General features: G+C 35.0%; 1 protein-coding gene across 1 annotated transcript; it reads right to left on the bottom strand.

Annotated features, from left to right (window-relative positions):
- Positions 1–8,931: 8,931 nt before the first annotated feature.
- LOC140887779 (xylan glycosyltransferase MUCI21-like) lies at positions 8,932–11,716 on the bottom strand. The gene is made up of 3 exons (XM_073295250.1): positions 11,272–11,716; positions 11,080–11,130; positions 8,932–10,454 (listed from the first exon to the last, which is right to left on the bottom strand). The coding sequence occupies exons 1-3, from the start codon at positions 11,507–11,509 to the stop codon at positions 9,172–9,174; spliced, it is 1,572 nt and encodes a 523-aa protein (XP_073151351.1). The 5' UTR covers positions 11,510–11,716; the 3' UTR covers positions 8,932–9,171.
- Between the last annotated feature and the right edge of the window lie 716 nt (positions 11,717–12,432).

A 12,432-nucleotide genomic window follows, 5' to 3' on the forward strand; every position in this document is an offset into this window, starting at 1 on the left:
ATAACCGAGAAATTTGCCTCCTCGTACACCAAAAGTGCATTTATCCGGATTAAGTTTCATCCTGTATTTTCTGAGTATACTGAAACATTCCTCAAGATCTTCCAAATGATTAGATGCTTAAATACTTTTGACGAGCATGTCATCTATATAAACTTCCATGTTACGCCCGATCAATTGTTCGAACATGGTATTTACCAAATGCTGATAGGTAGCTCCAGCATTTTTCAACCCAAACGGCATTACATCATAACAATAAATTCCTCGATCAGTGATGAAACTTGCTTTTTCCTGGTCTTCTGGCGCTAGGCCGATCTGATTGTATCCTTGATATGCATCAAGAAAAGTGAGCAGCTCGCATCCTGCTATCGAATCGACTAACAAGTCAATTCGAGGGAGTGAAAACGGATCTTTGGGGCATGCTTTGTTGAGATCAGTGAAATCTATACACAAACGCCACTTTCCTCCAGGTTTCGGTACTAAAACCACATTTGCAAGCCAATCTGGGTATGAAACTGGCCTGATGTACTTTGCCGCAAAGAGTTTCTCCACTTCCGTGGCTATATGCCGATTTTTTTCTGGACCAAATGCTCTTTTCTTTTGCTTCACCGGTCTCATTTTCGGATCAACACGGAGGTGATGAAGCTCATATTCATGAGGTATTCCTGGCAGATGCTCATCACCCCAAGAAAACACGTCCAAATTGCGACCAAGAAAATTTTTCAACTTCTCTTCCAGCTCAGGAGGTAATTCGGTCCCGATCTTTAGGGTTTTCTTGGGATCAGTTGGAATGATTGCCACATGTTTTAGAGTTTTGGTTGCTGTTATTCTCTCTTTGCTGTAGGCTTCTTCATCCACCAAATGTATTCCGTTTTCACGTAAAATTTTTCCAGGTTTCGGTGCTCTTTCCTCACTAGAGACTTGTCTTTTACGATTTCCTGATGAACCCCGCAATGTCACCGCATGACATTCTCTGGCTAGACAATGGTCACCAATGGCTTCTCCTACTCCTCCTGGAGTCAGAAACTTCAGCTTCATGTGATATGTCGATCCGATGGCTTGGAATATATTGAGACTTGGTCGTCCCAATATCACATTGTATGCAGATGAAGCCTTTACTACAAGGAATTTCATCATTTTAGTAGACCTTTTGGGGTAAGAACCCAAGGAAAGAGGAAGCATTACTTCTCCCAAAGCTTCAACTATTTTTCCGAAAAATCCAACTAGTGGAGTGTTGACTGGAGCTAACTGTGCATTACTAATACCCAACTTCACGAATGCATCATGAAAAATTATGTTGGCTGAACTTCCTGAATCCACTAGAATTTTCTTTACCCAAAAATTGGAGATTGTGGCTGAGATAATTAAAGCATCATTATGGGTGCCCCGAGGGTTCTCCAGATCTTTGTCACTGAATGATAATCCCTCTTGGATGGTTCCAATTTCATATATCGACAAGGATGTGGGGCTAGATAAATTGTTGGTTCCTTTTGCTGCCCGCAGAAGAGCTTTTCTTGCATTGTTCGAGTCGCCACAAGCAGGCCCCCCAGTGATTACGGCGATTACCCCCCCTGAGGGCAAATTTTCATCAGCTCGTTCATGTTGTTTCCCAGTTTCATCATGTCGCTTTTGATAGTCACGTTTTGGTTGTTCGTCCCGACGCCTGTCATCTCTCTTCTCACCGCGGGACTTGTCCACAAAATTTCCCAAATGCCCGCGTTTTATGAGTTTTTCAATTTCTGCTCGCAAACTGAAGCAATCTTCTGTAGTATGGCATTTATCTTTATGAAAATGGCAGTACTTGTCCGAACGCTGGCGCTTTGGGTTATTTTGCATTGGGCGAGGGGGACGCAACAACCCTTGTTTTTCAGCCACTACCAGTATATCGGTCAGACGTGCATTGAGGGGTGTATTTTGGAGGCGGGGGCTCTGTGTTGTTCGCTTCTCGTCTTGCTTTCTAATATCTGATTTATCTTCTTCTCTCTTTCTTTTATTCAAGTAGTGTGGCTCTACAGATTCTTCAACCCGTATGTATTTCTCAGCTCTTTCCAATAATTCTTCTAAGTTTTTGGGCGGCCTTCCCGCTATTGATTCTTTGAACTTCCGATGGCGCAAGTTCTGTTGCATTATTCCAGCTAACAAATCATGGTTCACGTGTAAGACTTCGTGCACCGCATGAGTAAATCGCCGAACATAGTCCCTCAAACATTCTCCTTCTTTTTGAATGACTGTGAACAAATATGCTGCTGTTTTTGGGTATTTTTTGTTAATTGAGAATTGCTGGATGAAGCAGTCAGTAAGTTGCTCCAAATTGGCAATAGATCCAGAGGGTAACTTGTTGAACCATGTGAGTGCTCTTCCTGATAATGTTGTTCGGAAAATTTTACAGTATGCAGCATCTGTGATATCATACAAATCCGCTTTCGCGTAGAATTTGTCAATATGGTCTTGGGGGTCACTCGTTCCATCGAACTCAGGTAAGCTGGGGATTTTGACTCCCTTTGGTAATGCTTCAGATAATATGTCATCAGTGAAGGGGCTTTGGCGTGACGGCAAAATTGCGGACATATTCTCTCCAGTTACATGTGTGCGAGATCCATCCTTCCGAGCTGGATTAGTGATCTTGTTTTCGCCAGAAATATCATGAACTGTGTGAACACTTGCTTCACCGTCTTTCTGAGTAGTATTTTTCTTGGTCCCCCCTTGATCTTTATCATTCACTTTAGATTTATCTTTATTTGGGTCTCCGTTATTAGGGTCAAGAGATGACGAGCCTTCAGTCTGAGCCTTTTTCTTGCTGCTTTTGCGCTTGCGGGTTTCTAAGTACTGAGCAACTGCATCTTTTGCTGCGAGTGCGGCTGTGTTTTTCATTAGCGCAGTCAAGTCTTCACGGGTGAGAGTAATACTCGGCGGTGCGTTTCCATTGTTAATATTTCCTTGAGACATTTTTGAAGTAATATGTGTTCTCAATGACGTAGTGAACGGTTTCCCACAGACGGCGCCAAGCTGATGTAGCCAAAAATCACTTGTATATGACACGTTGCTTCCGCAAAGTCCGGAGTATCAACAGATCCTTGTATGTTCCAGGTGGAGATCTTCAGTGGGTTGTTCCTACGTCACAAAACAAAGTCAGAGGAGCCGGGAGGGTTCCCGGCGAAGGCACTCCGACGCTCAAGTCAGTTATTACTCAAGGAATAATAATTGAGAGTAGAGCGATATAGTGCTTAAGAAACTGTGTACCTTAATAATGAGGTGACTTGAGCTATTTATAGATATTCGGAGTGTTTCACGGGCTCGAGCCTCTTATGGGCTTTTGTAGAATTCAGGGCCTGCTTGAATTAAATATATATAATATTTAAATAAGTTTGGGCCTCAAAAATATTTGGAGTGGACCTTCATGATTGGGCTCAGGCCCAGTTGAATTTTTAGGTGTAACCTATCAGAAAGGAATGTCTTGCATTGCAAGATTGAAACACCACAACCGAAAATTTCCAATCTCCCAAATAAAATATAGGAGGAAGAAATAGCAAAAAATGCAATCGTGTGAGCTATTTTATTGGCCGATTTACGAATATGGCTGGCTCTCTGCTGTGATGTTATAGTGATTTAAAGACCGTCGAATATCTTTCGCAAGAGAACCAACATAGATGAGATCTTCCTGCTGCGTGACAGCGAGAATCTGTCAAACTTCTGTCCGAAAACCAACACAGGTTGCCCTTCATGATTTTTGACTAAACCACCTATCGCCAGTGCTAGACCTGAGTTTTTTGAAGTCTGATACAAGCATTAAAAAAATTGGTGGCCTTAAAACTTAACATTTATATATATTTTTTAATTGATAAATATGATAGTATAAATAACATGACTTCTACAAATACAATTAAAGATAGATAAAATATGTCTTAAACAAATACTAATAAAGCCAAGATCATCCAAAAAAATTGTGAAATTCATGTTATATTTCACTTGAATATCGATCGTATCTCAGTTTTGGAAGCAAAAATATTGATTAATTTTGCATAATAAGTGTTCTCAAACACTTTTTTTTTCTTGATTGATGCATAACCAAGTCATTTATCTTTCATATAACATAATTGATCAGAGATGAGCTTCGCACAACTTCAACTTAAAAAAATCCTCTTTCGGTAAATACAATTTCTGATGGATCATAAAAATTATACAGTCAAGTGTTGGAAAATATCCTGAAACGAATCGATAAATAGAGATCGAGTGATAGCGAGCTTGATTATCATAAAATAGTGGAGATTTGGTTTTTTGCAGGAACTTCCTAGTTAGATATTTTGGATTGATTATCGATTCTGGCTAAATGTTTACGAGATATAAAAAGATAAATGAACAGTTAGATTTTAAGTCTTCATCACAAGCTACTGTCCATTAATTATTATTTATGGGATGAGGTCATGCTATCATGAATTAATTATATACTATATTAGCAATTTTTTAAAATTTTAATGCCCCAAAATTTTGGAGACCGACGCACTTGCCTCAAAATTCGTACTACAAGTCCGGGCTTGCCTATCGCATAAGCTACCGGTGTCGGCACTCTGCTGAGCTAATAGTCGAGCTTCTTGAAAGTTTTTTAACAGAACTTCACTCCAATCTACATTTATAGCCTCGAAAGTCGAACCTGCCATCCTAAAGCAATCAAAAATCCATTCTACTCATCTTTTCCTTCATCCAACTATGGTAATTGTCTCAACGGAACATGGGGAGTCATTAAATTACGGGCCGAGGGAGGGAAATCATCTGTTCTTATCATGTGTTTGGTGAAAAAAGAAATTGAAAATTGATGTAATTGAAAAAAAAAAAACACATGTTAAGAATTGATTGGCATAAGAAATTGCCATCAGCTTTTTGACTGAGAAATTATTTTCATATATGTTGACACAAATCTAGTTTAAACACAAAACTTTTGATATATGGTTGTTTTTATTAATGTTTAAATACCAATCGCTTTTGATGTCTTTGGTATAACACTTTTAATTATAAAAAATACCCCTATCAAATTAAAAAATATCAAATTATTATTTAATTAAAGATACATAAAAATCTATTTTACTAAATTCGTAATTTATCTATCTAAATCTAACATATATCTTATCCAAGTTCAAAAACGTTTTAAATTCATAAAAAATATTTATTTATCTTTATCTATATATATTATTAAATTTTTAGATATCACTCCTAATTTTTTTTAAATATATATATATGAAAAGATGCACTAATTCAAAATAAAAAAAGTTATAATTATAAAAAATTTATTAACGATGTAAACACGCAACGCGTGTAATGAAACGTTAGTTTAAATAAAATCTGATAGTAATAGTCTGTTGTATTTTTTTTCTTTTCTTAATATTTAAATTATATGAAAATATTTCTAAAATATTTCAATTTTAAGATAATAATTATATTTAACTTAAGTGCATATATGCATAAATCGTTTCATGTACTTTACTTGTGACGAATTAGAATGTTTATATTTATATATATATATATATATATATTTATATATATATATGAGAAGTTTTTAGCTGTTCAACCATTTTTGCCTATCTCGTTCCCGACTAAAACCCGGTACCTACCGAATTTTAGTGGTCGAAGATGAGTTGGTCATCATTAGTTGGACAGCTATATATATATATATATATATATATATATATATATATATATATATATATATATATTAAATGATATAAAGTAATTTATGAATTTTAAATTTTTAGGTATAAAATTCATCAATATTAATCTACGAAATCTTCACCATTGCAGTTTTATAATTTCGAATAAGGAGATTTAGTATAAATTTCAAATTCCTAGTACCTTATCTTTATCTCCTACAAAGTCAATTTAAAAAATTAATAACTTCCTTTTTGAATTTTGTAAACGAAATCTTCTTATTTTTTTCTGTGGATCACAATCGACTTATATCATTAAAACCAATTCTATATTTAAGGATAGAAAATCTCGTAAATAAGTGATGAGTATATATCAATAATAATTAAGGATAAAAAAAAAATCAACTAGTGATAAAGTTTAAATCCTAACAAAACCACCCACTATCATCATAATCATAATTCATAATCCTCCTACAATTCAACAAAAGAAGCCATAATCTCTCTACTAAACTAGAGAGCCGCACTGTTATATATATACACAGTCTGTGTCATAATTTATCTAGAGAGCAAAATGAAGGTTGAAAAATCTCCTGTTTCTTGCGCAGAATTGTCGGTGGTGGTGGAAGAGAGCGGAGTCGAGAAGATGCGGTCGCCGCCGCGGTTTCCTCTTTGTGAGAGTAAGAACGGAGTAGCCCTTGATGAGATGTGGCCGTCTTTGCCGCCACGAAGCGGCATGCAGGGGATGACACCGCCGCCGTCTCTTCCCCAGTCTGGCGGAGGATGGATGGAGCTCTTTGCGAACAACAAAGAGAAAGATCAGAATCCCACTGCTTCAGTATTGCCTGTTGGCTTGGCACCCTCTTCTTCTCTGCAGCGGCGCATAAGCAGCATCAAGAGGACTCAGCCAGCCAAGCCACTCTTGCTTCCACCTCCGGTCCAGGATCCGGTTCCGGTTTCGGTGGAAGAAGTAAAACTCACACCATCACCAGCTTTGGTTCCGGATCTGTTTCCGGTTTTTATCCAAGATCAGCCGCCGCCGCCGCCGAAAGTCAAGGAGCAGAAGTCGAAAGAAGTCGTGTTTCAGAATCCCTTTTCGTTGTTAGCAGACATGGACATGGACATGGAGAAGGAGGATCCGCAATCACAACCTCCTCCCGTGGTCTCGAAACCTACTCGGTCTTTTCGAAAGGTAAGGTTTCAAACTGGAAAAGAGGTTGGAAATCCCAGAAAAAGGTCTAAAAGTTTAGATAAAGGGAATCTAAACATGAGTTCGAGTTTCTTCATTGCTGCATTATTATGCATTGTTCCATTCTTGTTAATTATTCTAACGAGTTTGAAATTAGGCGTCTACTTTTAATTAGTACTTCTATTGTTGTTTTGGTTTTTGAACTGATGTTTCAAGTGTAAATGTTTGTTTTGCTTTATTGGTCAAACTTTAGTTGTTTACAACTTTCTTGAAAAGCCTTTTATCTTTGAATTCAGTTTTAGAACTTGTTGATTGTGATCTGTTTTCTTGGCTTTTATATGTTGTTTCTCGGGATATTGGTTCTTGATGATTTTATATATATGTTTGATCTCAAAAAAAAAAAAATCATCTTTCATATGGTAGATTTATATTTTGATAAATTGCGATCTTATTCTTATCTTTCTTCTAATTTAAATATGTGAGAAGAAAATGCCGCAAAATAGTTAACCATACGGGCATTTTTTCGAATAGAACATGTACCTATCTAACTGATTTTATTCACAAAGTGAATGTTATGATAAATAACAAATAAATGAGAAGAAAATTATACTCACAAATCACAATCGGTGTTTTTAGAACCGGTTCGACCCGGAACCAATAGCTGGTCCGGTTCGGTTCACCCTCAAAAACCGGTTCAACTGGTCAGAACCGGTCAAAATCGGTCAATAACCGAACCGGTTTCTCGATTTTTTTTTTTGATTTTTTTTCGAAAATTTAATTTTTTTATTTTTAAAATTTTAAATTTAATATTTTTTATATATATGATTATTTGTAATTCATTGAAAATTTTATTTTAATAATAATAGATTTTTTTAATTAAATAATTTATTATTTAAATAATTTATAATTATAATTGATATTTTGAATGTACTTACATATTTTTTTTAGTTTTCAAACTATGGTAAATTGGTAATATATATTTTTTGTCTATTTATATGTATTTTTGAGTTTTTAAAATTCAAAACTTATTATTTATTATATTCTATTATATAATGGTTTTCCGGTTCGACCTTTCGGTTAAAACGGTTGGACTATTTTTTTTAGCTAGATCGGTTCGATCATCAGTCCAGTTATGAAAACACTACACAACTAATAAAAATACGAATGATAAGAAAATTCATCAATAAGTTATTTTTTTAAAAAAATAGATGATCCAAATACTTTACATCTATAATTTTTTTCTCATGTTTTCTTTAGAATACAATAGGATCTTTATAAAAACCAAGAGCACAATTATAAGAGTTTTTTTTTTGTACCTTAATTTATCTTGTACTTCTACATTATTTTTAAAAAATAATCACCAATAATACTCATAACTCATAAAAATAAGAATGATTAGAAAACTCAGCTATAATTTATTTTAAAAATAGATGGTAAAAAAACTATACATTTATAATTTTTTCTCATGTTTTTTTACAATGAATTTAGAAATATGATGAAAATTAATTAACATGTTGTATTCATTATTCAGTTAGTCAAAAATAAATGAACCAATTAAATGAAAAAAAAAAAACATATTGATTTTCCACATATTCAATATCTCAAATTTGATCATAAATTTTACATTATTTTTTACTCAATATTCATGCAATTAATACATATCTTTTCATGTATATAAAAAATTTGTTAATTAAACACCATCTTTTTTCTTTTCTTTTTTATCAAAATTGCCTTTACTTGATAAAGATATAGATATTTTACTTTTTTTTGTTTTTAATTTTTATATTTCAAATTGCAGTTTAGTTCTTCAATAATTTTTACAACTATGATATTAATTTTATTTAAATATAAATCAAATTAGTTACAAAAATATTATATAAGCACGCAATACATACATCAATACACTAATAATTCATAGTTTTTGCACAATATATTACATACACAATACAAAAACTTTGTCCGTTATTCATATTTTTATAGTTATTCGTACTTTTATAGTAGAGATAAATGATATGTTACAAATATTTATGTATTTTGTATAAACAAAGCTTATTAAACGTATTGTATTGTTGGAAATTAATTAAATTTAAAATTTGTCAAACGAAAACAAAATACTCCGCAGTTCCCTTCATCATCGTATACACAAACAATCTGTAGTACTCCCAAGTATGTTTTGCAAACACCTTTTCTTTCTTAAGCAAGCACAATTATTTTCATATATTTTGTTGTTTGATTTGATATACAAAATAAAATTTCTAGACTATACATAATATATGACAACCATCTTTTTTCCTCGTGTTATCTATCACTAATCTAGGACTACTGCACTGCATGTGTTAGGATTGTGATCCTTTACTGGGCTCCGATACGCGAACGGCTCTTCTTTTTTGCGACCGTATAGTAATAGGCACGAAGCAAGCGTTTTCGGAACCTTCTGAGATCCAACTTCACAGTTTGCCTGTCAAGGTAGATTTTTTTGGTGAATTCCCATCCCTTTTCGTTCACGCTGCTTGGATCGGTTAAAACGGGGTCGTTTTTGGGGTAATGGTGATACAAGGAGCTCTCTTTGGGTAGGATCTTGTAGCCAATGTAGCTCAAGCCGAATTTTACTGCCGGCTCCCCATAGTAGGTCTCGGCTGCCCAATCTGTTCCAAGGGGTATGACTTGGATGAAAACCGAGCCGGGCTTCATGAACAGAAAGTGAGTCATGGCTGCACCATGAACCCCAATCATGACATCACTTGAGTTGAGGACTCGGTAGATTTTCGCAAGTTCTGTGGTCCTCTGAGGTCTCAAAACTTCAACCACAAACCCCATTTGTTCAGCCATTTTCACCAATAAGTGTTCATTTGTTATAGCCCTCGAGCCATTTCTTGATACTATGACCACTTTTGGTTTATATGAAATTTGTGTCTCTTCTGCCACGACCTGTATGGGATTCTTGGATGAACTTTCAGCATCCCGTTCTTCATCTAGCATGATATCTCTGACTCGAGGCCAGTAAGCTCGGTCAAGAAGTTCATGAAAATCTCCCATCGACTTGTTACCTTCCATCAAAGAAGCATCAATCGAGAGCTCGTCGTGGATCCTTAAACCAAGAATAGCTTCAGGAAAGCAATGCACTCGTTTATCACCCCTAAAGTCTACAGCCGGAAAATCGGAGAGTTGAGACAATATGTCCCCATACTTTGTGACCCACCAGTCGTGATACTCAAGAATGACGAATACAACCTTCTTATTGAAGTGCTGAGAAGTGATGTAAAGAGGAAGAATCCCATCATTAAATTCGTGGTAGAGATTACCCGTGTAGCCCCCGGTGGAGAAAAACACAGCAGGAACATCATGCTTGATTTCACACTGGTGACGGAGAATACCCGAATCCCACTTCACAATGAGGTCTAATTCATCAACTGTGCTCATCAAATCGGTTTCCCATTTTCGTGTGTATGGCCTGATCTTTTGATGTTCAATCACCTTTCCCTCCTCATGGTAACCATTAGAAAATCCCGACAAGTAACCGGTAACGTCGTTTTCACGGTACAAAACAATCGAGGAGGAGGTAGAGTCGGTTCTTACATCCCCTCTCATCAAACATACATCCGTCCGAATGCTAGTTCTGTCGCAGCAAATTGTCCCTGCATTTAGATACTAAATACATCAGAAACTCCGGAGATTTAACAGGTAAAATCAACAAGAATCCCACAATCCCTTCTCCGGGAGCCCGCCCATGATGTTGCAACAGCATTTAAGAACTAAAGGCCAAAATAACGGCCTTTTTTACAGAACAGATAGAGATTAACTCAAACACAAAACATACAAACAATCTCTTCTCAAAAACAAAAAAAAGGGGGAAAAATTATTAAAATAAGGTGAAAAAAGCTTTGTGAAAACAGGGGGACACCCCAAATTCGGGTCCATGGCCAAGAAAGTAATGGGCAAAACTCATATTTATTATATTATTTGTAAAATTTGAATCTTCTTTCTACAAAAGCTATTCCCCTAACCACCTTCTTCCTGGCAAATTGTAAATCTCGATGTGTATACCAAATATAATTACATGAATACTTGGAAAAAATTCAAATATCAGAATAGGAATTTCTTTCATCAATTTTGTTGAAGAGCTAAAACTTTTAATCGGTGTAAAAATCAAATCTTTGTTTCTTTCTCACCAACCATATCATGAACATGAACCCAAACCAACTTTCCCTCCAACACAGGAATAAGAAAACATCCTAAACAGGGTGTGTAGAATTTGCTCACCATTAGGAACAGAGGAGCAAAGGGAAGCTTTAACATCTGTTTCATACGGGTCTGCAAAAATCAAAGCCGCAGAAAATCAACAAAGATTCCACAAATATGCTATTAGTATTATGTATGTATGAGCTAACCTCAAAAACAAAGAAAACCCAAAAAAAGATAAATTTTAAAAAAAAAACATTTTCAAAGTCTTACAGAAGAAGGAGAAGCTGGAGCCGGAGGACAAAAACTGAGGTGCCAAAATCAAGCCGCCATAAATAAGAGAGAGCAAAATGAAAAACAACAGCTTGAGTTTGGCTTTTCTGGTGCTACAGCTGGAGTTTCCGCAGATTAAACCAGAAGGGTGGAGGCAAGATTCATCGTCTTCACCAGCTACGTGTTCTCTGCTTCTTTTCCACTGATTAAACTGATTGTTTCTTGGGTATTTCACCATCTCTTCTTCTTTCGTCTCTCTATATTGAATTTTTTTTTTTGGGGGAAATTTTGCAAGGTGCGGGAAGCTTTACAACAAGAAAGAAGAAAAGAATAGACACAAAGAAAGAGAAAGAATAATGAAAAGTGTTGAAGAAGAGGGAGCTACGCTGGAGAGAAAAGAGGATGGGTGCGCGTCTTGCTTGTGCTTGTTCTTGTTCTTTAGAGTTTAGGTGTGAAATGGAGACCCGAGGGCCGAGACCAGAGAAAAGTAACCAATTCAAATTTTAATGAGTTGAAATTATTTTCAAAATACAACAATAATCAATAAAAACTAATTTTATTTTCCGTCTGAGTCCTCTTACATTCGACTCAATAAATTGATTTGTAATATAATTTCACATGAGTTTTTGTATTTTACAAGCTAATAACGACAGAACTTGCGTCCGTTGCTTTTTGGTATACACTGGTTATATTTTCGGACTAAGGCAGTGTTTGAGAGAGCTTTTAGGAAGCACTTATCAGTTTTTTCTTAATAAAATTTTAAAATTTTGAGAAATTTTGTTAAGAAAAAACTGAAAACTACATTGTAAAAGCTCTCTCAAACATTATCTAATAAAATAATATGTAAATCACACTGAACAAGTCTTATGTCATAGGTCATCCAAAAAGATATTGATAAAAAAAAATCAAACTTCTAATCATTTACAAAATATTTAGATTCCGTTTGAACATATACTTATAAAACATTTTTATAAAGTGTTTTTTAAAAACTTTTTATATAATGTTTTATAAGTTGTTTTAAAAATAAATATGTGTTTTGACAATTATTCTAAAAAAAAACATTTTAACATTTCAAAAGTAATTTTATTCATCTTTGTCTTCCATAGTTCCATATATAAAAAAAAATTAAAAAAACACATCTCAATTGTTCTTCAAAAATTA

Source organism: Henckelia pumila, chromosome 3, assembly GCF_033568475.1.
Source record: "Henckelia pumila isolate YLH828 chromosome 3, ASM3356847v2, whole genome shotgun sequence".
Classification (NCBI taxonomy): domain Eukaryota; kingdom Viridiplantae; phylum Streptophyta; class Magnoliopsida; order Lamiales; family Gesneriaceae; genus Henckelia; species Henckelia pumila.

Coding starts and splice junctions, on each gene's coding strand:
- LOC140887779 (XM_073295250.1), bottom strand. CDS start 11,509: ATGGTGAAATACCCAAGAAACAATCAGTTTAATCAGTGGAAAAGAAGC. Junction 11,131..11,271: donor CTCCAGCTTCTCCTTCTTCT/GTAAGACTTTGA, acceptor TGATTTTTGCAG/ACCCGTATGAAACAGATGTT. Junction 10,455..11,079: donor TTGCTCCTCTGTTCCTAATG/GTGAGCAAATTC, acceptor ATCTAAATGCAG/GGACAATTTGCTGCGACAGA.